Source organism: Eubalaena glacialis, chromosome 11, assembly GCF_028564815.1.
Source record: "Eubalaena glacialis isolate mEubGla1 chromosome 11, mEubGla1.1.hap2.+ XY, whole genome shotgun sequence".
Taxonomy (NCBI): Eukaryota; Metazoa; Chordata; class Mammalia; order Artiodactyla; family Balaenidae; genus Eubalaena; species Eubalaena glacialis.
Window position 1 is genome coordinate 63,115,733 of NC_083726.1, and position 25,703 is coordinate 63,141,435.

General features: G+C 52.0%; 2 protein-coding genes across 2 annotated transcripts; one reads left to right on the forward strand and one right to left on the reverse strand.

The window, feature by feature from the left end:
- Positions 1-3,426: 3,426 nt before the first annotated feature.
- Positions 3,427-10,313, reverse strand: LOC133100346 (keratin, type II microfibrillar, component 7C-like). The gene is made up of 9 exons (XM_061204322.1): positions 9,945-10,313; positions 9,009-9,217; positions 8,145-8,205; positions 7,270-7,365; positions 6,881-7,045; positions 6,493-6,618; positions 6,019-6,239; positions 3,744-3,775; positions 3,427-3,608 (listed from the first exon to the last, which is right to left on the reverse strand). The coding sequence occupies exons 1-9, from the start codon at positions 10,311-10,313 to the stop codon at positions 3,427-3,429; spliced, it is 1,461 nt and encodes a 486-aa protein (XP_061060305.1).
- An 8,999-nt stretch (positions 10,314-19,312) lies between these two features.
- On the forward strand, positions 19,313-24,220 carry LOC133101069 (keratin, type II microfibrillar, component 7C). Its single transcript, XM_061205660.1, has 9 exons — positions 19,313-19,681; positions 20,409-20,617; positions 21,421-21,481; positions 22,261-22,356; positions 22,581-22,745; positions 23,008-23,133; positions 23,386-23,606; positions 23,875-23,896; positions 24,155-24,220. Exons 1-9 carry the CDS (start codon positions 19,313-19,315, stop codon positions 24,218-24,220), a joined length of 1,335 nt encoding a protein of 444 aa, XP_061061643.1.
- The last annotated feature ends 1,483 nt before the right edge of the window (positions 24,221-25,703 follow it).

Sequence of the window (25,703 nt, forward strand, 5' to 3'; positions counted from 1 at the left end):
TGCAATGGGTGCCCGACTGTACTTAGAGTTGTTATGAATCAGGGACTTGCAAGTGCCTCTAGCTTTTCCTCTTTCTAAACAGGAGTGCGGGAATTCCCTGGCGGTCCAGTGGTTAGGACTCAGCACTTTCACTGCCGTGGGTCGGGGTTCAATCCCTGGTCAGGGAACTAAGATCCCACAAGCCATGTGGCGCAGCCAAAATAAAAGTAAAAATTAAAAAAATAAATGAGAGTGCAGACTATGGCTATCCTATCCCATCTCACCATTGCATGATAGGTGTGGTGGACATAAATAATTGCCATTTAATTCACAGGACTTCAGACTGAGGTAGACCATAATGGGGGAGCTGCAACAAAAGAACCATATCCCAAGAGCTTCACATGTAACTGGATTGAATCCAAATAGCAAGATCCTGAAATTCAAGCTGATATAATAACGGGGAGAAATTTGGGGGGATCTCTGGAGGGGTGAGCATATGTTGTTTGTGGGAGGGACATGAATTGTTGTGACCAGAGAGTGCACTGTGGGATCTAGTCTCCATAAGTGGCCCCAACAATTCCTTCCCTCTCTGCACATATAAGCCGTCACAAGAAGGAGCCTATTTCCTCTCCCCTTGAATCTGAGCTGGCCCTGTGACTGCTCTGCCCAATAGAATATGGTGGGAGTGAACTTCTGAGCTCAGGCCTAAAGAGGACTGGCTGCTTCTGCTTCCTACCTTCCTTCTTCTTGGAACCCAGCCACCAGGCTGTGAGGAAGCCCAAGCAGCTACATGAGAAAGGCTCATATGGAGGAGAACCAAGTCCCTGGATGCCAATTATCAATGTATTTTCTCTCAGCTCCAGATTCACCCGTCATTGCCTGCTCTGTGAAAATTTAGAGGGGCTCTTTAAATTTTTTCCTTTGTTTGCTGGCACAATATTAAGCTTTGTCAGTAGAGGACGCTGGAGAGATATTGCAGGAGGAAGGGGCTTTCCTTCCTGGTTCCAGGTTCCTCCTGGCAGATTCTGGCAGCACCCACAGTTTCTCCAGAACTGCTCCTGCCATGCAGTAACTTCACTGCTGCAGTGCACAGTAGTCAGCAGTATCCTGTGGCCAGCAGCTTCCAATATCTTTCTCAGGTGGTTTTGAGGTGGAGACATGTCTTCTTGAACAGGTTTCCCTAGCTTTCCCTGGATCTGAGGTCCAGATCTTGGCCACAGGGGGTCCACTTCCTTGGATGCACTCTCTCAGGCCTAGGGGTAGGGGCTGCTCCTTATATCTGCAGCTCCTGTATGCTTTATTTTTTTTAATAAATTTATTTATTTTATTTATTTATTTTTGGCTGCGTTGGGCCTTTGTTGCTGCGCGCGGGCTTTCTCTAGTTGTGGTGAGAGGGGGCTACTCTTCGTTGCAGTGCGCAGGCTTCTCATTGCTGTGGCTTCTCTTGTTGCGGAGCACGGGCTCTAGGCACGCGGGCTTCAGTAGTTACGGCTCGTGGGCTCTAGAGCGCAGGCTCAGTAGTTGTGGCACACGGGCTTAGTTGCTCCGCGGCATGTGGGATCTTGCCAGACCAGGGCTCGAACCCGTGTCCCCTGCATTGGCAGGTGGATTCTTAACCACTGCACCACCAGGGAAGTCCAGCAGCTCCTGTATGCTTTCGATTTTTTGCTTCTTACTAGCCAAACTCTCATTACTCAATCCCCTGTTATAGTTAATAATTCTTTATATTAAACTTCATCTGTTCAAATTATTGTCTCCTGATTATGCCCTGACTGACACGTCCTGGCCAATAGCTCCAGCTGAACTCATAGCTGGTGGCTAGTACCAAATCCAGCCACATGGAATGAGGTCATTTTGGACCTTCCAGACATCCTAGCATCCCAAACAACATCACATAAAGTAGAAGAACTGCCCAGTAAGCCCATCTAATCATGAGAAATAATAAAGCATTATTGTTTCAAGCCTCTAAATTTTGGAGTGATTCGTTATGTGCAGTAGATATCTGAAACCTCCCTACAACCCAGGAGGTGTCATTATTCTATTTTACAGATGAAGAAGGTAAAGCTCAGTGAGGATTAATGACTTGCCCACAATTACAGAACTAGTAAATGGCTGAACCAACATTCAAACATAGGTTTGTATTAACCAAACTCTTTTAAATACATAATCTCACGTAGGGAGCCAGAAGGGACCTTAGGAATAATGTCCAACATCCCTCATTCTATAGCCAAAGAAACTGAAGCTCAGAAGGTGGAAGCAATTTGCCCAAAGTCACCCACTTAAGAAATGGCAGAATCGGGACTCTGAATTAGAAGCCTGGTTCTCCTGACCCAAAGCTCTTCCTCTCCCTCACACTGTCGTCCCACATGCCTTCCTTCACCCATTTCCTCATGTACTTTCCCCCTCCAGGAATGTCCCCAGCAGGGTGAAGGGGACGATCACCCTGGTTGAGAAGCCCTAGGGCACATCTGGCCATGTCTAGGGACATCTTTGGTTGTCACAATGGGAGGTGAGGAGTACTTCTGGCATCTAGTGGGTAGAGGCCAGTGCTACTGCTAAACATCCTACAATGCACAGGACATTCACTCCCCAACAAAGAAGTCTCCAGCCCAGAATGTCAACAGTGTTGAAGTTGAGAAACCTTGGTCTAGAGAAACCCAAAACCACACAAGGCAGGGAGGGATTCCCTGCCTCCATGGGTCTTCTCTTGTTTTTCCAAGCTTCAGGTCACTCAAGGCCAGATGGGCAGCTTCTACTGCAGTCATTTTCACCTACTGAAAAATAACTAAGTGCATGAGAGGTCCTGAGGAAATCTCCGGCAGGGAGCACCTATCACAGGAGGGCCCTGGCGTTTGCAAGACTCGGAGGCACCAGGTTGGATTAGCTACAATTAGTTTATTGGAAACAAAGAGTGAAATAAAGGCAAACAAACTTGCAGGCAGTTGACTCACTGGCTTTTATAGAAGCCTCTGCAGGCATCCCTGGAAGGTGATGGTCTCCCCTCCAATGGGTCACATCCCTCACAGAGTTACAGGAAAACCACCATCAGTGTTCTTTATCTCCATTCCATAGGTACAAGCACACTGGCGTATTCCCCAGTATGCACAGATGGGGAGATTCTGGGGCCTGTCCTGTTCCTCCAAGCTTAGGTGAAGGGATCAGGCAAGACCAATGAATCCAGCAAAAGACAGAAGGCGGAAGAAAGGATAAATCCTCAGAACAACAAAACGACTACTAGGAAAGGCTACAGAAAGAAGCCAAGGTGCGCCCCAGCCTCACTGGGGCTCAGGTGCCGCGGGATGGCACACAGAGGGAGTAGGTAGGCAGCAGGATGGGCAAAAGGTACACATCTGGAGACCGTTCTCGGGAGGCCAGCAGCCAGTGGTGCGTGGGGCAACGGAAGGGGCGTTCCGGTTGTGAGAGGTCCTGGTTGGGTGGAGGGCGACCCTAGCACCCCTTAGAGCCCACGATGCTGCAGCCCAGCCCGGAGCAGGGGCCGCAGGCGTCGGCGGTGCCCACCACCACGTTGCCGCTGCAGGGGGCGCTGCAGACGCTGGTGGTGACAGCAGGGGCAGCGCCGGAGGCGCAGAGATCGCCACAGACGACGCCACCGCGGCAGCTGCTGACGCCTGGATGGGGGGAGAACAGGCAGAGACTCGGGTCAGGCACTGCCACAGCCAGGCAGCTTGGGGCAGCGAAAATGCCCCCTCCCCAAAGGCACTGTGACCACCCAGCTGGAGAAGGGGGCGGGGCGGGCTACTTACAGACATTCACAGCCCCGACGCCCTCGCACAGCCTGCGGGGAAAGGAAAAGAGAAAGGTCAGTGGCCTGAAAAGCCGCTGGACCACACAGCCAAGGTGAAAGGTCAGGTCCCCCCACCTTCCTTCTGCGCACTTGCCCAGGGGAAGGGGCGACTTAGCGGTAGCTGGGTCACTGTATGGGTTCTGGAGACAGATCACCTGGTGCGCCGGCTCTCCACCCCTTATTAGCTGAGCAACCTCAGAAATGCCCTCCCTCAGCCTGCCTCCTCCTGGGGAAAATCTACTCCCTGGTCTGTTGTGAGAATGAACTCAGAATACGCCTACAAGGGCATAATGCCTGCCACACAGTAAGCACTTCAAAAATGGTAGCTGCTACGATTTATTTCGGTTCTTATGGACTTGTAAATGCAACTGAGGCGCAGCAGATTTAAATTCCTGAATCTGGTCTGATTGGTGTCACTAAAATGTGAGTTTCGGGAGGACAGAATTTTTTGTCTATTCTTTTCCCCATTGCAGACAGTGCCCCAAACGATGCCTGGCTCAATAAATAACTTGCATGAATGAATGGGATGTTAGAACCCATTGAGAGCAGGCTCAGAGACTAGCTACACCAATTCCCTCACTTAACAGATGGAGAAACTGAGGCCCAGAGAGAGGAAATAACCAGTGCCGGAGGCAGGGATATCACTCCTGCCACCTAACTCCACCCAGCCCGTGTTTCCTTCCCACACAATGCTCTCTCCTTAAGGAAAACACACAGAGTCCCTCTGAGAGACCGTGGCAAAGGGTTGTCAAAATCAGCTTCAGAAATGTGGAGAATCTGCAGCCCACCATCTACCGTCCCATGCCCAGGTTTCCTAGGGAACCCACACCAAAGCTTCGGAGTTCATTCCAAGAGCACTTTGTGGCAAAGGGGTGGACCTCTCTGTTTCCAGTGCTACCTCTGTGTCTCTCCAGCATTCAAACTCAGTCTTGAAAACGTCTTTCTCCCAGAATTCTGCCCCAATGAAACTACCCAGGCCCAGAGAGCCCCAGTGCCTCTGAACTCTCCAATGCAATTACTTGAGTTTGTTGTGAGTCTCACATGTGATCACTTTGATTCCAGCTACCAAACCTGTGTCCCCATTTCCCCAATACACAGGATGCTCCCTCTGCATCCTCACTCTACTCTGCCCAGGGCCAAGGGCCTGGCTGGACAGGAGAAGAGGAAGGCTCAGGGTAAGAGCACCTGACTAACCTGGGGAAAGAACCAAAGGGCAACAGCCCGGGACTGTTGTCCTCATAGGAGCTGTTCAGCCGCCCCCCTCCAGCTAAACATAGAAGGCTGATGACCAATGGGTCTCCCCACGCCCTCAAAACAAGCAACAAGCAAAAATGCCCAGACCAGGGCAACTGCTTCAAGGGACCAGTCCCTGCTGTCTGTCTATCCTTAGTCCCACTTGCTGCAATGGACGACCACTTAGGGATGCTCACTGTAGTTAGAATATATAAGTGTGTGTGGATAAAACCCCCTATTGGCACAGGTAGGCCTTCCCTGGTGGCGCAGTGGTCAAGAACCCGCCTGCCAACACGGCAGGCGGATTCTTCCCTGTTGAAGCCCTGGTCCGGGAAGATCCCACATGCCGCGGAGCAACTAAACCCATGCGCCACAACTACTGAGCCCACGTGCCACAACTACTGAATCCCATGTGCCTAGAGCCCGTGCTCCGCAACAAGAGAAGCCACTGCAATGAGAAGCCCACGCAGCACAACGAAGAGTAGCCCCCGCTCGCCGCAACTAGAGAAGCCCACACGCAGCAACGAAGACCCAACGCAGCCAAAAATAAATAAATAAAATAAATTAATTTAAAAAAAAAACAAAACCCTATTGAAGCTGTCATTTGGGGAGAAATCTGAACTCCCAGGGCTGGGGCCAGGACCAGGCTTGAAAAGAGATCTGGAACCCTGAGGGGCATGTGCAATGAGGGCCCGGGAGGGAAGAAGCATTATAGAGGGAAGGTGGCCCAGCCCAGACAGGGCTTCTCAGGAACAGCAATTACTAAGGCCTTGACTCCGGGCTCTGAGAAACAGATTTGCAAAAGGCACCAATCCCAGATCAGCACGTAATTGGGCATGAGAGACTCAAATGGGGCTAGAAACATACCTAATGAATAACTCAAACTACCTGTCCAGTTGCAGGATGGGGAGGTTTGGAAACAGGAGTCAAGTAGGAATGTGAGGGACAGCACACTGAGCACCCAGGCAGGGCTGAGAGAGAAATGTGGCTGCAGCACCCACCTGTGCTCCTCGCCCTCCAGCAGGCGCCTGTAGGTGGCGATCTCGATGTCCAGGCCCAGCTTGGAGTTCATCACCTCCTGGTACTCCTTGAGCAGGCAGGCCATGTCCTGCGAAGCCTTCTGCAGGGCCTCCTCCAGCCCGGCCAGCTTGCACTTGGCGTCGTTGAGGGCCGCCTCGCCCTGCTGCTCTGCCTGGGTCACTGCAGCCTCCAGTTTGGAGTTCTAAGGGCCCAGAAGAGAAAAAGGTGGGTTATGGTCCCTAGGTCACTGTGTCCAATTCCTGGATGTGTCCAGTCTCTCCACCCAGCTGGGAATCACCCCGGAAACAGGTCTCTCCTCTTCATCACCTGGGTCTCCCTAAGTGACCACAACCTGGGACTCGAGTCATGGAAATGGGCTGGAGAATGAATGGTGAGATCCAGTTGGGTGCACACACTGCCTGTGGGACCCCGGGTGGGCCTCAAACGACCCCTACCTGGCACTTGGCATTCTCGACCTCGGCCGTCAACCTCTGGATCATGCGGTTCAGCTCGTTGATCTCCTCCTTGGTGCGGCGCAGGGTCTCCCCATGCCGGATCACCGTGGCCTTGATCTCCTCACACTGGAGGGAAGCAGGGAGGCTCATGAAACTCAGGATGGGACATCCCCCCCACTCAGGACACCACAGATGATTTGCAAATGGTACAGTAGTCAGCCTGTGCAACCATACGTGGCAGCCATGTCCTGCTACCATAACCTGAGAGGCGTCTGCACTTCTTTCACCACCTCTAGGAATCAGAATCCCCAGACAAAAGAAGCCTTGTTAATATATACCACACATCCCTGCCACCATGTGTAGGAGGCAGGTGCCCTGAGACACTCACCTTGCTGCGGTACCAGCTCTCAGCCTCGGCCCGACTGCGGCTGGCAACGTCGTCATAGTTCGCCTTGATCTCGGCCACAATGCTGTCCATGTTCAGGTCCCGGCTGTTGTCCATCTTGACGATGACCGAGGTGTCTGAGATGTGGGCGTGGAGAACTCGGATCTCCTGCAGATGGTGGGGTGGGAGGATGCGTGTGGTTTCCACCACCCCCTCCGCCACCACAGTGTGTACCCAACCTTCTCAGCCGTCCTTGGTGTCTAGCCCCTGCCCTCTCTGACAGCCTCACGGACTGCAGCTCCTGCCCAAATCCCTGTCCCACTCTGATCCCAGACCAACGCCCTCTCTTCCAGGCCCGCTGCTGGTTTTCTGCCTGGACCACAACCCCTCACCTCCTCATACAGTTGCCGCAAGAAGTCGATCTCCTGAATCAGGGCCTCTGAGTTGGCCTCCAGGTCTGACTTGCAGAGGTAGGCGCAGTCCACGTCCTGGGAAGGTGGGGAGTCTTTGAGTTCAGAGGACCTCTGGTGATCATCACCACCCCCAAATTCCCCTCTCTCTTCACCCATTACATGGAGGTGAGGGGAAAAGGATTCCCAGAGCTCCTATTCCCGTCCCATCTCCATACCCTCTGCCCTTCCCCAGAGGCACCTCACAACCTCCTCCCCTTCTAAGAACAAACCCCTCGTGCCTTGGAGATGGGTCACCAGCCTTTCACTCCTCCCACCTGAGACCCCTTACCTCCCAGCTCTCCTTCTTACCCTCCCCTGTACCAGGAAGCCTGCCAGACTGGCTCCCTCACTCAGCCACCTTGACACTTCCCTGTCCCCCAGCAGTCCTCCAAGACTCCACCTGGCCTCTCCTGGCTCTGCTCCATCCTTCCCCAGATCCTGAGACTGTGCCCCTCTTCTCAATCAGACTTCCTGTGGCACTAGACAGGACACCGTCCCTCAACAGAGAGACTGAAGCTGCCATGCCTCCATGGCACCCCAGCCAAAGACCACCAGCTCTGAAGCAGCACAGAACATCCAGAGGTCAACTCAGCCATCCCCCTGCTTCAGGGCAGAGTGCTAGTGGATGTTCCAAGGTTATTGCCCTTCTCAAAGCCCTACATGTGCCTTTCATGACCTAATCTCTGGGAATTTCCCATCCTGACTTGGCAAGGTCACTGTACCCCGCACTGAGGTTGAGACCATGGGTCTCCCCAACAAGAGCCTGTCATTCTGAGATCCCTCGTGTCTCTGCTTCCCGATCCCACGTTACTCACCTTCTTCAGAGCCACAAACTCATTCTCCGCTGTCGCTCTCAGAGCGACTTCCCCCTCGTACCTGAGGCAGAAGAGGGCAGAAAGGGAGGTCATGGCAGGGCAGGTCTCCCCAGAACCCCCTCCACTTCATACCAGTGAAGGAGGCAATGTTAGGGACCTGCGAACACAGCCTGCCCCCTGGCAGCCCTGCTGGGGTCCCCTGTGGTTGGATTTGGGATGTGTTTGTGATTCTCTCTCCACCTTGAATTGAGGGGTCCAGGGGGCTACTCTTCTGGGACCTCACAGCCCTGTTCCCAAAGCTGCTCTGAGGTCACGTCTGGAGGAGAATAAGGACTCAGCACCAGCCCCATGCTAGGAGTGGACGGCAGCACCTGTGGGGCACTGCAGCCTCCCCTCACCTGGGTGTCCATCCTAGCTCACCTGTGGGAGGGCCTATGAGTCCCAGAGGCCATCAGCACTCCGCACCCTAGACGATGGGACACCAGCAGCCCCAGGACCTGGCAGCCCTGAGCGACACTGGGACTCATATCACATCCAGGTGCTACAGGTGGGAGCCTGAGAGGCCGGGAGGAGATGGCTTGGCAGACTGCAGAAGCCCCCTCCCCACAGCCCGCAGGGCATAGCTGCTGGGTGATCAGGCTCCAACAAGAGAAGGCTGAAGGAGCAGAGAGAGACCTCCTGGGGAATCACGGCCCTACTCTTAGGCATCTGATCAATGACTGCCTGATGTGAAGATCCTGCTGCACACCGCCCACCTGCCCTGCAAGGTCACTGCCCCTTCTCGGAAATTCTTCTCCAGTCTCATCCAATAGGCTTTAACTCAAGTCCATTCCTGTGCCCAACATCATCCCTGAGCGCACTCACTTCTCCTTGTAGCCCTCCAGCACCTCCTGCACGTGGCTGAGCTCGGAGGCCAGCCTCCCATTGTCGGCCTCCACACGCTCAGCCTCCCGCCTCAGCATCTCGATGTAGCCGTTGAACAGGGGCTCCAGGTTGCTCTCGCAGCACTGGCGGTTCTGGTAGAACTGCCACTTGGTCTCCAGCAGCTTGTTCTGCTGCTCCAGGAAGCGCACCTGCCATTTGGGGCGGGAGGACGGGTCAGATGGCTCCCACTGCCCCAAAGCCTACTTGGGGCATGGGGGGATGCGGGAGGGCGCTGATTGCTTTAAGGTAAGCTCCCAGACCAGGAGCTCAGCAGAGATTACACAGAGGGCGCTGTGGAAGACAAGGCAACTTCTGGATTTCGGGATTGGGATCTTTGTTTGGATTTTCCAACTTAGGGGTGAGAGCAAGGGGCTGGGAAAGATCAGTCCCTGCTCAGGTGAACTGAGTTGTCCTGACGTGCTGCGCCTAGGTGGCATGTGGTCAGGAGCCAAGTAGAGGTCTTTTTGCCTCCGACTCCCCCATTAGTGCCCAGCCTGAACTGAGCATGGGTGGGTTCAGGAAAGGTGTGATCAAGGACACCCACCCAAAGGCTGACCTGTGGTCCTCTTCCTATATCTTATGTGCATTTCTTGTGTCTTGTTTGCATGTATGGCCTTCTTCCTCTGACATGCGGTTCCAAACCTTGTCCTTGTCTGTCTGTGGGGACCCTGCCTGTCTGGATATAATAACAATTGCCTAATCAGGAGCCCCTGCTCTAGACTCATCTCTCTGATCTTTCTGTGCCCTGGATATGTGTCCATCTCCTCCATTAGACTGGGATCTCGTGGGCACCACATCTCTCCTGCCCCCCGACTACCCCTTCAGTGCCTACCCAGGAAGGGAAGGTTCAGGAAGGGTGTGATCAAGGACACCCACCTTGTCGATGAAGGCAGCGAACCTGCTGTTGAGACACTTGATCTGCTCCTTCTCCTCATGCTTCACACACTGCGCGTTGGTGTCGATCTCCAGGTTGAGGGGCGCGAGGAGGCTCTCGTTGACCGACACGGTGGTGATGCAGGGCGGGCTGGGGCCGCACACGCCGCCAGAGCGGTACCCGAAGCTGCGGCCGCAGGAGCCGGCGCGGAAGCCCCCGCAGAGGCTGCGGCTGCCGAAGCCCCCGGTGAGGCCGCGGTAGCAGGAGATGCCGCGGTAAGGGGCGGCCGTGACGCAGCAGCGGCCGGGCCGGGGCCCGCAGGCTGAGACGCAGCTGAAGGAGCGGTCACCGAATCCTGATCCGCAGGTCATGATGCTTCTTTGGGGCACGGGAGGCTCTGAGGAGGAAGACGGCCTAATGGAGGACACAGTGGACGAAGGTGTTTACTTCTTGGACATCATTGGACCTTTTATATATGTGGGGAGCCTGACGCATCCACGGGTTACGAGCAGTTAGACGCGTTTATAGGCTTGGGCTGTTTAGCTGCTGTTGCTTCTTCCTTAATATGCTTAATTGGGGGCCTGATGCGACCAGATGTTTCTGGCCTTTACCCTAAAATGCACAATTTTTGACTTCAAAGAGCCAGCTCACCTCCCCCACCCACCCCCAACCTCCCTATACACAGTTGGCAAAGCTCAGGGTTTGGAGGATGGGGAGCAGTGACTCAGGTTGGAATGGAGGGCGGGGAGAGGCGGGGCTGCGGCTCCTCCTGTCCCGCCCCATTTGATGGAATCATGCCGCTGTCCGTGGTGCCCCGGAACACTGGGGGACTGTGAGATCAACAGAAGGTGTGGAACTTGAGGCGCGCTTGGTGATTTCCCTCACACTGACGGCCTCTTTCTGCACCACCAAAGCCCCACACTTACACAATCTCTCACTTAATCACACACACAAGCACACCTGCTCCCAAATCCCTCACCTACACCCATCAACATATTCTCTCTCTCTCTCTCTCTCTCACGTACACACGTACACACTGTGCACTCACATGCTGGCCTTCACATCCACAATCTCATACATACTCACACGTGCTGACATACACAGTCGCCTACCTTCACTTGCACACAGACCAGTCCCTAGACCACTTATTAGACCTTCCTTGTCAACCTATGCTGAGAAAAGGCAATCCCTCCCTCAGAGTCTTCCTTGAGGCCTAAGGGGGCACACACGGGCTCAATGGCCTCAGGAATGCCCAGCCATTTCCAACAAGGCCCCAACCAAGGATAGCCTGTCTAGAGTTTACCTCCAGTCTCCATGTTTTCTCCAGGGCCCAGAAGGACTGGAGTAGACACAGCTGTTATAAATCTTTATAGCATTTGGCTCAGAATACCAGAGAATCATTCTAGATAGGGACGTATAAGGAGAGCATCCAGCCCCCTGCCATCACCCCCCTTAGCCCGTACTGCTTTCCATGCTCTACCAAACCTGCAACCCCCTTCCCTTTACAGCAGTTTGTCAGTAGCCTTGGAAGATGTCAGAACACATCCATTTTGGTGTGTGCCATCCATCCAGTGTGGATAGGTTGGGCCTTGACCGTAAAAGGCTGGGTAGGAACCAAGGCTCTGCCAGGAATAGCTCTGTGTGATCTAGGGGCAAAGCAGTTCACCCCTCTGGGAAATGGATTAAGCCTCTTCTTCCTAGTTCTGCCTTGGAGTATTACAGAAATGCGCATATGCTCAGTAAACTCCAGAGCACAGTGCAGATGTGCTTTACTGTAATCATTAAGAAGCAGCAGTCCTTCTGGGACTGCTTTTTTTTTTTCAGAGTTCACATTGTGACCCACCAATAGGAACAACCAGAATTTTAATGAGACAGATTAGGGCAAAATCAAGTAGAGTAGAATATAGTAGAAAATATTAGAGTGTAACATATGTAGTAAAAGTAACATTTCAGGATCTTTTGTTTCAATAGCATGTGATATGTATGTATGTGTATACTTAGTCATTATGCAAAGTTATTTCTTAATATAATTGAAACTAAAAAGTTTAAGTACATGGTCTATCAGTTAAGAACACAGACCCAGATTCCAAACTGCCTAGTTTCAAAGTCCAGCTCTGCCACTTCCTAGCTGTGTAACCTCAGGCAATTACTTAACCTCTCCGTATCTCATTTCATGATTTGTAAAATAGGGATAATCGTGCCCACCTCATAAAGTTTTTATAAGGATTAAAAGAATTAATCAATGTCAAGCACTTAGAACAGAGCCTGACACACTCTAAGTATATAATCATATTAGTGGTAGGTATCGGTGCTGCTGCTGTAGTTATATGGCAGGTTGGATGGGGAGATAGAGATACGTGTTATTGTTGCTGCTGCTGTGGATGTATCAGCAGGTTTGATGGAATATACCTACCCACATTCCTAAACCACCTATGTAAAATTCCCACTAATGGTGCCTATCTGAAAGGACTAGTAGAAGGATTAAATTTAAAAATACATGGACAATGCTTAACTCAACACCTGGCACATAGCAAGTGCTCAATAAATGTTATCAACTATTATTCTACCATGGAGGTCAGTCCAAGGGGCAGGGAGGACTGGAGACCTTTGACCATCATCACCTCCTTTATCCTGGAAAAGAACCCAAAATCAAATGTCCATCCTCAAGCCCAACTGCCCCAGGGAAGGCCCAATGAGAATCTCTCCTCTTAGGCAAAGGGAAAATGTCACCAATCCTTGGGCAACCACACTACTGAATGAAAAGAAAAGCTTGGACAGTCCAGAAAGTCTGTTCTCTGTAGTAACTGATTAATTTGTATGTCTTATTTGGCCTTATTGGAAGTCCTCAGCCATAAATCAATGACATGCTCATTCATCTTGCTTTTTTGCCTGATTCTGAAAACTCCTGATTGGTCAGTAGCCCAGGGATACCATGGGGTTGAGAATGGGGGATTTGCCATTGATAATCCATCCAAGTATAATGGAACTCCAAAGAGAGCAAGAGAAGTCAGGCTTTCACTGCGACTGGAAAGATAGAAGTTGGATTTGAGGAAAAACTTGCCAGAGGAGGTCAAGTAGTCATGGTTTCCTAAGGAGCTTGCATTATGTCTCCCATTTAGGGAAGCTTTATGTAAAAGAGAAACACTGTTTATTCTGGAGTGGCTATCATGTTTGTGGAGACAGGGCAAACCAAAAGACCTTCATATCTGGAGATCACAGCCTCTTCTTTTAGCCCAAGTAGATCTTGTTTCAAGGGTTGCCTGGAAAGAAGGGGTAAATCAGGTGGTTTCGACATTGAGAAGTTCTTGTTCAAGACTCCCTTCAGTCCATCCTGCTCCTCTGGAGGATGTTATAAGGCAGATTCCCCAAAATGGATGATGGGTTAAACAAGATAACATCTTGTTGTGGGATTCAGGGATTCTGCGATTGATGTGTCCCTGCAATATGCTGAACCCTGTCTTAATTTTGGAGGGAGGGAGGAAGACACTAAGAAGAGGAAGGAGACATGAATTCTGGAGCTCCTGATCTGAAGAGGAAGACAGACCCAGAAGTTCAGAAGTTCATGAGAAAGTCCAGAAGTCTGAAGAGGGCTGGTTTTTAGCTATACAATCAGATGCTCAGGAACACAATGCCTACTGATAGTGCCCATTCTGAGGCAATGTGAAATACAGCTGACCTGATGAGAAAGGCAAGAAAGGCTCCCTGGAAAGGGTGAGGACAGGCTTCAATAAGGCAGCAGGAGGGACAGTGTTGGTAAAAAGATGTACATGGAGATATTTCAGAGAGTGGACGGTAGGGGCACCTGAGAGCCCTTGCAGAAGAGGAAGGGATCATGAGATGCTGTGACAGTAGAGAGCCAGTTGAGACAGAGACCTCAGAAGCAGGGCCCATGTCATTCTGCTCCACGGCTAGAGGCTGGGAAGCAGCCTGTGGACTCTACATCTGGAAGATACCAAAACTGCACTCTAGGCTTGCAGGTATCCAAGAGGTCGTGCCAGAGCTCTGCCTCCTCACCAAGACAGCCTGAGACAGTGGCCAATCATCCATGAGAACTCACCAGAGGAGGGAGGGTCAAAGGCCATCCTGGAGAGTCTGGCAGTGGATGAAGCCTGACTGAGGAGCTCCACCCTTGGTGAGGTCCATTCCCACTAACCAGGCTGAGCCCCTGAACCTCCCGCAGCCCATGTCCCTGTCCCATGAGGGTTCATTTCTTTAGAGCTGGAGACGAGGTTGCCCACCCCTTCAGGTAGGTCTACACCTTGTCCTCAGTGCTGTGCCCCTTCCCCCATCAACCTCCTCCTCCTCTGCTCTTCCACCCCTGGAGTGTCACCCCACCATTCTCCCATGGGTCTTCTCCCTCTTTTCCTCCACTGTCCTCCACTTCCCTCCTCTCCTCTCTGTCTCCCCCAATCTCCCCTCCCTCCCATTCTCCTCACCCCCCAGCCAGTCTCCATCCTTCTTCCAAGTGGCCCTGGAGAGTAATAGTCTAACACCAAGCATCTTCTTCCTCCTTTTATCTAGAAATCTACCTTCCATCCACTTCTCTCTTTCTTTCCCCAACCCTACCCCATCTCTACTCTGACCCGTGGCATTCAGAATTCTTGCCCTTGTTGGTTGTTTTTCCCTACCACCCCATCATCACTCAGGTCAAGGACTCAGGTAAAGAACACATCTACTCACTGCGTCTTTCCTTCAGGCCTCAGCCAGGATCTCTCCCCACCCCATCCCTAGCCCCAGGAATGGCTGCCCTCTGGTCTGCTTCATCTGGTCCCCACCCCATCTTACCAAAAAGCTTTGCATAATTAACCATCAAGCTTTGATGGCTCCATTACTCAGCACTTAATATGTAGCTGGTATTCATTTCATTCATTCAACAAATATTTATTGAGCACCTACTATGTGCCAAGCCCTTGGAATACAGCCATGAACCAAACATTTGTACCCATTGGTGTGCTGCAGGGTTTGCATTTTTGTTCATGATCTCGGTATATGTCCAGCTTTTCTCTTAGAACTGGAAGCTCACATCAAATAAGGGTGAGTTCATCCTCTGGCCCTGAACCCTGGGAGCACACTGAAGGACCCTGAAGAGGTACTGGAGGGAGGGATTAGTGAGTGCGCATAAATGTGTCCTATACAAACACCATCTACCATGTGATACTTTAGTGATGACAGATGGTGGATGGATAGGAGTGCAGTGAGATAAACTCATCCCTTCCACTGGGATCAAACACACCAAGCTCTGAGTGCCAGCTCTGCCTCTAACTACACAACCTGAGCAATCTCTTAACCCTCTAGGCCTCAGTGTCCTCATCTGTAAAACTAGAATAATAACACCTGCCTCAGAGGGTAATTGTAAAAATTAAATGCATTAACGAAAGTTGGGCAATCAGTATAGTATCTACTATGAAGTAAGATGAACATCAAAAGATGTTGTTATAAGTTTGGAAGAATATTCATAAAATAGTTTTCTACACTAAGCATATGCTACCTGAATAATTTTTTTTTTTAAATAACCATATACCCTAGAAAAACTCTTGCACAAATACACCAGAAGACATGGAAAAGAAAGTTCATGGCAGCTCTGTTCATAATACAAACTCTGGGGACAACCATGAGGCTACCAGGGTGGAAAAAGATGAATAAACTGTGACATATTCATACAAAGAATACAGTCCACAGTGAAAATGAACACAATACAGCTACAGGAAGCAACATTGAACAATGGAATACACACAATATGATTCCATTTATATGAAGTTCAAAAACTGGAAAACTAAATCATATATGGTTTAGGGATGCATTCCTTGGTCCTTAAACTGTAAAGAAAAGCAAGGGAATGATTCAACACAAAATCCCAGAGAGGAGCCATCCCTGGGTCAGGAAAGAAAGGGGTACAGTGAGAATGAGGCTCAGAGGAAGCTCCTAAGTTACACATATGTTCTGTTTCTTCCTACAGGTGGTAGGCACACCACCTATACTTTCTTTTTTGGGGGTGGTATATTTCACCATAAAAGCAATTTAAACTTCCATAAAGCTCCCATTGCCAGAGCCAAGACCACGGAGTGGTCATTCTGCCAACTCTTCCCCCCTCCCTTCTTCCCTTCCCCCCCCCCACCCCCCACCGCAAGCTTTTTTACTCCAAGAAAACCTACAGATTGAATGTCTTTTTAGGTCTTCAAAATTAGCAGTCATTAATAATACCTGAAGTTAAATGAAATGGTGCCACATTTGAATTTTTTTTAATATCTTGTTTTAAATTGCTTGCTGCTCCTTTCAAATTGCTTAGCAAAGACCAACCATTAGTAATTAACTCATGTTTATGCGGTCATTTTTACAGGGAGTTACACTGGTAGAAAAGGCAAAGCGTGTGTGAGCTGCACCCTGACTCACAGGGCTTCTCCTCAGGACACCCGGCCAGCTGGCTGGCTGGGAGCACCACAGCTCCCTGTGGGCAGTGCTCACAGTGGCGGATGAGGGCATGAATGGCCTCAGAAGACCTGGCCCAGCTCCCCAAACACATAAAGTATCAGGAGCCACGCCCTCCTCTGGGATGGCAAAATGGCTGACACAGCCCGTGACCCCATGTCAGTCCTGTCACAAGCCCCACTCCTGAATGTTTTGCACAGACACACTATTCTCTTTTCCCACCAACCCTCCCTCCCTCCTGCCCCAAGCTGATTTGCCTGCCTTTGCCCCTAAGACACAGCAGCTATGGGGGCGGGGCGGGGGGGCGGGGGAAGACTGCCAGCTGCGGCGTTTCACTTCTCTTTTCTTCCCTTCCATTTAATGCAAACCCCTGTACTTAATGGTATCATTTTTCTAGACCTGCTCTATTGGAATGAGGTGCTTCACGGGTACATAGAACACAGTATAACCTATCTAGGTACTTACAATATAACAGAGGTAAACAAATAACTAAAACTGCTGTTCTCCATCCCCTTCCTTCAGTTCGCAGCCACACGGTCCTACAGATCTCCACCCCGCCTCCCCAGCCTCCCATTGCCCTGTGCCACATACATGCCCATTGGCCCTCCTGGTTCCAACCATTCCAGCCTCCTCTGACTCTGCCCACCTTCCTTAGACTGACTCTCCCCAATCCTATATCCACAGATATCCTCACTCTAACAACTTCTCCACCCTCTTGAAAGTTTGCAGGGATTAGAAAATCCAGGGGTTGCCATAGCCTATAGGTGAGAAGGCATTGCATCTCCTGAGCTTCATTACTTAATAGATGGGAGACTGGAGCCTACCCGGCTCTTTGGTGGGGCTAATGGCAGACTCTGGAGGGGCTCACGCCAAGGAGTACTTCCCAGAACTTCTGCTGCCAGCGTCTTTGTTCCCACCATGAGCCACAGCCACCCCCCGCCTCTGCAGAAAACCCTCCAACACTAGCAGGAGTTGTATCCTTTTGATGTGATTCGATTTGGGGTGGTCCGGGAAGATCCCACATGCCGCAGAGCAGCTAAGCCCGTGTGCCGCAACTACTGAGCCTGCGCTCTAGAGCCAGCGAGCCACAACTACTGAGCCCGCGTGCCACAACTATTGAAGCCCCCGTGCCTAGAGCCCATGCTCCGCAACAAGAGAAGCCACCGCAATGAGAAGCCCGAGCACCACAACGAAGAGGAGCCCCCACCCGCCGCAACTAGAGAAAGCCCGTGCACAGCAACGAGGACCCAACACAGCCAAAAATAGATAAATAAATAAATAGATAAATATATTTTTTTAAAAAACAGAAGCAATATTGTAACAAATTCAATAACGACTTTAAAAATGGTCCACATAAAAAAATATTAAAAAAAAAATAGATGGGAGACTTTGGTTGAGTTATTTAACCTCTCTGAGCCTCAGTTTCCTCATCTGTAAAATGGGGATAATGATACATACTTCATATGGTTGATGTGAGAATTAGAGATCATTTATGGCATATAATGATGGTCACATAGTAGGTGGCCAATAAAAAGAAAATAGGACCTATGTTGCCCTATGGAGTACTTTCTAATTGTAAAGGGGAAAATGTACTCAAGTGATCCGATTTAGCATCACCAGTAACAGGACAACCTGACATTTTGTGCTTCCTGGGGTGATACAGTAAGAGTTATAAAGCATCAGTTATGACGTATTCTGCCCAAAGATGTTTCAGTTAAACCCAGTCAAGCCTCCAGACCAGCACTATCTAATAGAAGCTGGTGTGATGGTGGAACTGTTCTGTAGCTGTGCTGTTCAATAAGGTAGCCAGTAGTCATGTGTGGCATGTAATTGAGGGACTAGATTTTGAATTTATTTAATTTTAACTAATTTAAATAACCACATGTGTCTATTGGTTACCATATTGAACAGCCTAGCTCAAGAGTTAATTTTCAGTGTACAGAAAATACAAGAGATAGAGCCATAAGTTAAATCAAGAAAAACTATTTTTAAAAATTATTAGGACAATTGGGAAATTTTAATATGGAATGGATAGTAAATGATTCTTTGGAATTATCGTTCTTTTTCTTGCATGTGAAAATGGTACTGTCCTTATTCTTAAGAAATGCATGCTTAAGTATTTAAGGGCTCCATGTTATGCTTTCTGTAATCGTCAAATAATTGGGCAAATGTGAAAGAAGATATGGCACAATGTTAACAACTCTTGAATCTGGGTACCTGGGTGGAACACATCAGGGTGTTTGTTACACAGGTACTATTCCTTCAACTTTTCTATATGTTTGAAAACTCTCATAATAAAAGTGGAAGGAAACATAAAACACAAATATTTAATAATCTGCTGGCTGCTGCCATGACAGGAAAAGTCAGGTGTATTTCAGCAGCCAACTGGACTTTCTGCAGATGGGGGAAATACAGCTTTATGTTATAGTAGAACCTTGGCCACTTCTGGGATGGAAATTTCTAGAAGTTATTCATAAATATCGCAGTCTTTCCTGGGTCCCCCACTCACACCCTACACACATACAGTTTGCCTGCTTCTGCCCCATCTGGCTTCCCTTCTCCTCCCCTTTTCTTGGCCCCATTCTTCCCTCCCCTCCCCTGCCCTGCCCTTCTCTCTCCAGTACCCTCAGATGTGTGCATGCCCTGCTGTCAAGGCACTTTGAAGATGAAACATGCTGAGTTCACCTACAGCCCAGGGGTTGGCATCCTTTACACAGAGGAGGGTGCGGGCCACTCCACTATTAAAGCACATTCTAGAGAGGCGTTGGACCCAGCTAGCCACCCAAGCCCATAAAGCACAAATTGCAAAACCCCATCTGCATAGCCAAGCCCCTTCCTACCTGAGCATAAATAGGACCCGGGCTCCTAGAGGAGGACATTGGAGTTTCCACAAGACTCCAGTTCTCCTATCCTGTCCTCTGCAAGCCAAACCTCCAGAAGCATCATGACCTGCGGATCAGGATTCGGTGGCCGCTCCTTCAGCTGCGTCTCAGCCTGCGGGCCCCGGCCCAGCCGCTGCTGCATTACGGCCGCCCCTTACCGCGGCATCTCCTGCTACCGCGGCCTCACCGGGGGCTTCGGCAGCCGCAGCCTCTGCGGGGGCTTCCGCGCCGGCTCCTGCGGCCGCAGCTTCGGGTACCGCTCTGGCGGCGTGTGCGGCCCCAGCCCGCCCTGCATCACCACCGTGTCGGTCAACGAGAGCCTCCTCGCGCCCCTCAACCTGGAGATCGACACCAACGCGCAGTGTGTGAAGCATGAGGAGAAGGAGCAGATCAAGTGTCTCAACAGCAGGTTCGCTGCCTTCATCGACAAGGTGGGTGTCCTTGATCACACCCTTCCTGAACCTTCCCTTCCTGGGTAGGCACTGAAGGGGTAGTCGGGGGGCAGGAGAGATGTGGTGCCCACGAGATCCCAGTCTAATGGAGGAGATGGACACATACCCAGGGCACAGAAAGATCAGAGAGATGAGTCTAGAGCAGGGGCTCCTGATTAGGCAATTGTTATTATATCCAGACAGGCAGGGTCCCCACAGACAGACAAGGACAAGGTTTGGAACCGCATGTCAGAGGAAGAAGGCCATACATGCAAACAAGACACAAGAAATGCACATAAGATATAGGAAGAGGACCACAGGTCAGCCTTTGGGTGGGTGTCCTTGATCACACCTTTCCTGAACCCACCCATGCTCAGTTCAGGCTGGGCACTGATGGGGGAGTCGGAGGCAAAAAGACCTCTACTTGGCTCCTGACCACATGCCACCTAGGCGCAGCACGTCAGGACAACTCAGTTCACCTGAGCAGGGACTGATCTTTCCCAGCCCCTTGCTCTCACCCCTAAGTTGGAAAATCCAAACAAAGATCCCAATCCCGAAATCCAGAAGTTGCCTTGTCTTCCACAGCGCCCTCTGTGTAACCTCTGCTGAGCTCCTGGTCTGGGGGCTTACCTTAAAGCAATCAGCGCCCTCCTGCATCCCCCCATGCCCCAAGTAGGCTTTGGGGCAGTGAGAGCCATCTGACCCGTCCTCCCGCCCCAAATGGCAGGTGCGCTTCCTGGAGCAGCAGAACAAGCTGCTGGAGACCAAGTGGCAGTTCTACCAGAACCGCCAGTGCTGCGAGAGCAACCTGGAGCCCCTGTTCAACGGCTACATCGAGATGCTGAGGCGGGAGGCTGAGCGTGTGGAGGCCGACAATGGGAGGCTGGCCTCCGAGCTCAGCCACGTGCAGGAGGTGCTGGAGGGCTACAAGGAGAAGTGAGTGCGCTCAGGGATGATGTTGGGCACAGGAATGGACTTGAGTTAAAGCCTATTGGATGAGACTGGAGAAGAATTTCCGAGAAGGGGCAGTGACCTTGCAGGGCAGGTGGGCGGTGTGCAGCAGGATCTTCACATCAGGCAGTCATTGATCAGATGCCTAAGAGTAGGGCCGTGATTCCCCAGGAGGTCTCTCTCTGCTCCTTCAGCCTTCTCTTGTTGGAGCCTGATCACCCAGCAGCTATGCCCTGCGGGCTGTGGGGAGGGGGCTTCTGCAGTCTGCCAAGCCATCTCCTCCCGGCCTCTCAGGCTCCCACCTGTAGCACCTGGATGTGATATGAGTCCCAGTGTCGCTCAGGGCTGCCAGGTCCTGGGGCTGCTGGTGTCCCATCGTCTAGGGTGCGGAGTGTTGATGGCCTCTGGAACTCATAGGCCCTCCCACAGGTGAGCTAGGATGGACACCCAGGTGAGGGGAGGCTGCAGTGCCCCACAGGTGCTGCCATCCACTCCTAGCATGGGGCTGGTGCTGAGTCCTTATTCTCCTCCAGACGTGACCTCAGAGCAGCTTTGGGAACAGGGCTGTGAGGTCCCAGAAGAGTAGCCCCCTGGACCCCTCAATTCAAAGTGGAGAGATAATCACAAACACATCCCAAATCCAACCACAGGGGACCCCAGCAGGGCTGCCAGGGGGCAGGCTGTGTTGGCAGGCCCCTAACATTGCCTCCTTCACTGGTATGAAGTGGAGGGGGTTCTGGGGAGACCTGCCCTGCCATGACCTCCCTTTCTGCCCTCTTCTGCCTCAGGTACGAGGGGGAAGTCAATCTGAGAGCGACAGCAGAGAATGAGTTTGTGACTCTGAAGAAGGTGAGTAACGTGGGATCGGGAAGCAGAGACACGAGGGATCTCAGAATGACAGGCTCTTGTTGCGGAGACCCATGGTCTCAACCTCAGTGCGGGGTGCAGTGACCTTGCCAAATCAGGATGGGAAATTCCCAGAGATTAGGTCATGAAAGGCACATGTAGGGCTTTGAGAAGGGCAATAACCTTGGAATATCCACTAGCACCCTGCCCTGAAGCAGGGGGATGGCTGAGTTGACCTCTGGATGTTCTGTGCTGCTTCAGAGCTGGTGGTCTTTGGCTGGGGTGCCATGGAGGCATGGCAGCTTCAGTCTCTCTGTTGAGGGACGGTGTCCTGTCTAGTGCCACAGGAAGTCTGATTGAGAAGAGGGGCACAGTCTCAGGATCTGGGGAAGGATGGAGCAGAGCCAGGAGAGGCCAGGTGGAGTCTTGGAGGACTGCTGGGGGACAGGGAAGTGTCAAGGTGGCTGAGTGAGGGAGCCAGTCTGGCAGGCTTCCTGGTACAGGGGAGGGTAAGAAGGAGAGCTGGGAGGTAAGGGGTCTCAGGTGGGAGGAGTGAAAGGCTGGTGACCCATCTCCAAGGCACGAGGGGTTTGTTCTTAGAAGGGGAGGAGGTTGTGAGGTGCCTCTGGGGAAGGGCAGAGGGTATGGAGATGGGACGGGAATAGGAGCTCTGGGAATCCTTTTCCCCTCACCTCCATGTAATGGGTGAAGAGAGAGGGGAATTTGGGGGTGGTGATGATCACCAGAGGTCCTCTGAACTCAAAGACTCCCCACCTTCCCAGGACGTGGACTGCGCCTACCTCTGCAAGTCAGACCTGGAGGCCAACTCAGAGGCCCTGATTCAGGAGATCGACTTCTTGCGGCAACTGTATGAGGAGGTGAGGGGTTGTGGTCCAGGCAGAAAACCAGCAGCGGGCCTGGAAGAGAGGGCGTTGGTCTGGGATCAGAGTGGGACAGGGATTTGGGCAGGAGCTGCAGTCCGTGAGGCTGTCAGAGAGGGCAGGGGCTAGACACCAAGGACGGCTGAGAAGGTTGGGTACACACTGTGGTGGCGGAGGGGGTGGTGGAAACCACACGCATCCTCCCACCCCACCATCTGCAGGAGATCCGAGTTCTCCACGCCCACATCTCAGACACCTCGGTCATCGTCAAGATGGACAACAGCCGGGACCTGAACATGGACAGCATTGTGGCCGAGATCAAGGCGAACTATGACGACGTTGCCAGCCGCAGTCGGGCCGAGGCTGAGAGCTGGTACCGCAGCAAGGTGAGTGTCTCAGGGCACCTGCCTCCTACACATGGTGGCAGGGATGTGCGGTATATATTAACAAGGCTTCTTTTGTCTGGGGATTCTGATTCCTAGAGGTGGTGAAAGAAGTGCAGACGCCTCTCAGGTTATGGTAGCAGGACATGGCTGCCACGTATGGTTGCACAGGCTGACTACTGTACCATTTGCAAATCATCTGTGGTGTCCTGAGTGGGGGGGATGTCCCATCCTGAGTTTCATGAGCCTCCCTGCTTCCCTCCAGTGTGAGGAGATCAAGGCCACGGTGATCCGGCATGGGGAGACCCTGCGCCGCACCAAGGAGGAGATCAACGAGCTGAACCGCATGATCCAGAGGTTGACGGCCGAGGTCGAGAATGCCAAGTGCCAGGTAGGGGTCGTTTGAGGCCCACCCGGGGTCCCACAGGCAGTGTGTGCACCCAACTGGATCTCACCATTCATTCTCCAGCCCATTTGCATGACTCGAGTCCCAGGTTGTGGCCCCTCAGGGAGACCCAGGTGATGAAGAGCAGAGACCTGTTCCTGGGGTGATCCCAGCTGGGTGGAGAGACTGGACACATCCAGGAATTGGACACAGTGACCTAGGGACCATAACCCACCTTGTTCTCTTCTGGGCCCTTAGAACTCCAAACTGGAGGCCGCAGTGACCCAGGCAGAGCAGCAGGGCGAGGCGGCCCTCAACGACGCCAAGTGCAAGCTGGCCGGGCTGGAGGAGGCCCTGCAGAAGGCCAAGCAGGACATGGCCTGCCTGCTCAAGGAGTACCAGGAGGTGATGAACTCCAAGCTGGGCCTGGACATCGAGATCGCCACCTACAGGCGCCTGCTGGAGGGCGAGGAGCACAGGTGGGGCCCATCCCAGCCTGGCCCTGAGCTGCCCATTCCCACCCTTTCTACAAGAACCACCCTTGATCCTGGCTGAGCAATGGCCAGGGATCTGGGACAAACCTATCATTTATCACTTTGGGGTGGGGGGCGGTTTCTGAGGACTATTAACTCTGACCCTCTGCCCCCTCCTTCCTGACCACTTGTGAACCCCACCCCAAGAATTTGTGGAGCTCTGTCGGCAACTCTGGCTCAGTCACTAATGTTGCTTTTTTCTCTTCCCTCTCAGACTGTGTGAAGGCGTTGGGGCCGTGAATGTCTGTGAGTAACCTAGGCCCTGTGTGGATGAATTTACTCTCTTCCTGTAAGGGATGGAAGGAGGAGTTCCACTGGACCTAAATATAAGAGTGGGCTGGCATCACAGGAGGAGGGATTTGGGGTTAGACAGCAAGCAAGGACCACTTCTTTGGGACTAGAGTTGTTAAGTAAAGATGCTTGGAGAGGTGCATCGTCGGGGAGGCCGGAGACTCGGCCCCCCAGAATTTTGACTCAGCCTTTGGGGTTCGCAGGTGTCAGCAGCTCCCGGGGCGGGGTCGTCTGCGGAGACCTCTGCGTGTCCGGCTCCCGGCCGGTGACTGGCAGCGTCTGCAGCGCCCCCTGCAGCGGGAACCTGGCGGTGAGCACCAGCCTGTGTGCGCCCTGCGGCCCCTGCAGTTCCATCAAGCCTTGCGGCGTGGGCCCCTGCGCCAGCAGCTGCCGCAAATGTTAGGCGCCCCAGCTCAGGCCCGGCCCCGGCAACCCTCTCGCGCAGCCGGGCAGGGCCCGCCTTGCCTGGCCCCGCCCCGCCCACCTCTGGGCGGAGCAAGCCCTAGGCTACTTCTCTGGCTCTTCGAAAGGTCCATCCCACTCCTAGCCTCTCAAGCCTGTGTGTGATCCCCTCTTCCCGGGCTCTGCCGCCCACGCTGGGAAAGGCTACCCTAGAAAGAAGTCTCTTTGGCCACCACAGGAAGGGGACTCCGAGGCAGGGAGGACCAGGATCAGGACCTGGGCTGCTATGGGGCCAATGGCCAAAGCTCCCACTCTGTCCCGGCATCTCCCCTTCCTTCTCTGCCGTGTTCCTCTCTTTCTTGATCTGTGTTTCCAATAAATCAATATAGCCAACCCTGGGCCTTGTCTGCACTTCTGCTATCCTCCTCAGGGGTCGAGGTTTGGGAGGGTCCCCAAAGTCACATGAAGCAGAAAAAGCCCTAGATCTGGGGTCTCCACTACAGTCCTTTGTCCCTGGGCTCACAGCACTCTCAGATTTAGCCAAGCATTGTGCTAGGCCGCTACATCCTGTAATTTTATCCATACCACCTTCACAATATCTCCCGAAGTAGCCAGGGCAGGGCCCCACCCTGAGTTCGGTGGCACAGCTGGGGTTTGAACCCCGTGAGTATGTTTAGTGCTCATTTCACTAAACCACAGCTGCCTCCCAGAGAACATATCTGTGCACATCTGTAAACCTACGGGTAGATGCACCAGGCACTCAAAGCTTAAGGAAACATCACTCCTGGCTTCGGTGGGGAAGACTCAAGCCTGAGTAATTTACAAGAATTCTTTAAGGGGTGAATACATGAACATAACTTAAACTTTCAAAAAGCCTTTGATATGGCTGTCTTTTTTTAATGGAGTCCTTTTGGGGTTTGGAGACCTTCCATAGCTGATAAATTGCCTCAAAGCTAGAAAACAGCACGTAGCAAGAAGATGATGTGGTGTAGAGGTGAGCACACAGACCCTGGAGCCAAACTGCATGTGTCCAAAACTGAGCTCTGTTCCTAGCTGAGTGACTTCAGGCAATTTACTTACCCTCTCTGTGCCTCAGTTTCCGTATGTCTAAAGTGAAAATGAGAAAAAGAGCACCTCTCTTTTACCTCCTAGGGTTGTTGGGAGGATTAAGGAATTTCATATACATAAAATACTTAGTGCCTGCCACAAAATCACAATATGCATTTATCATCAGTAGTATTCTTTTGCAGAATATAAAGTAGAAATCCCTCCTGGGATCAGGGCCATGGGCAGCCTCTCATTACACTTATATCTGTGATCAGAGATTGCAAGCACAGAAAGAAATCCCCA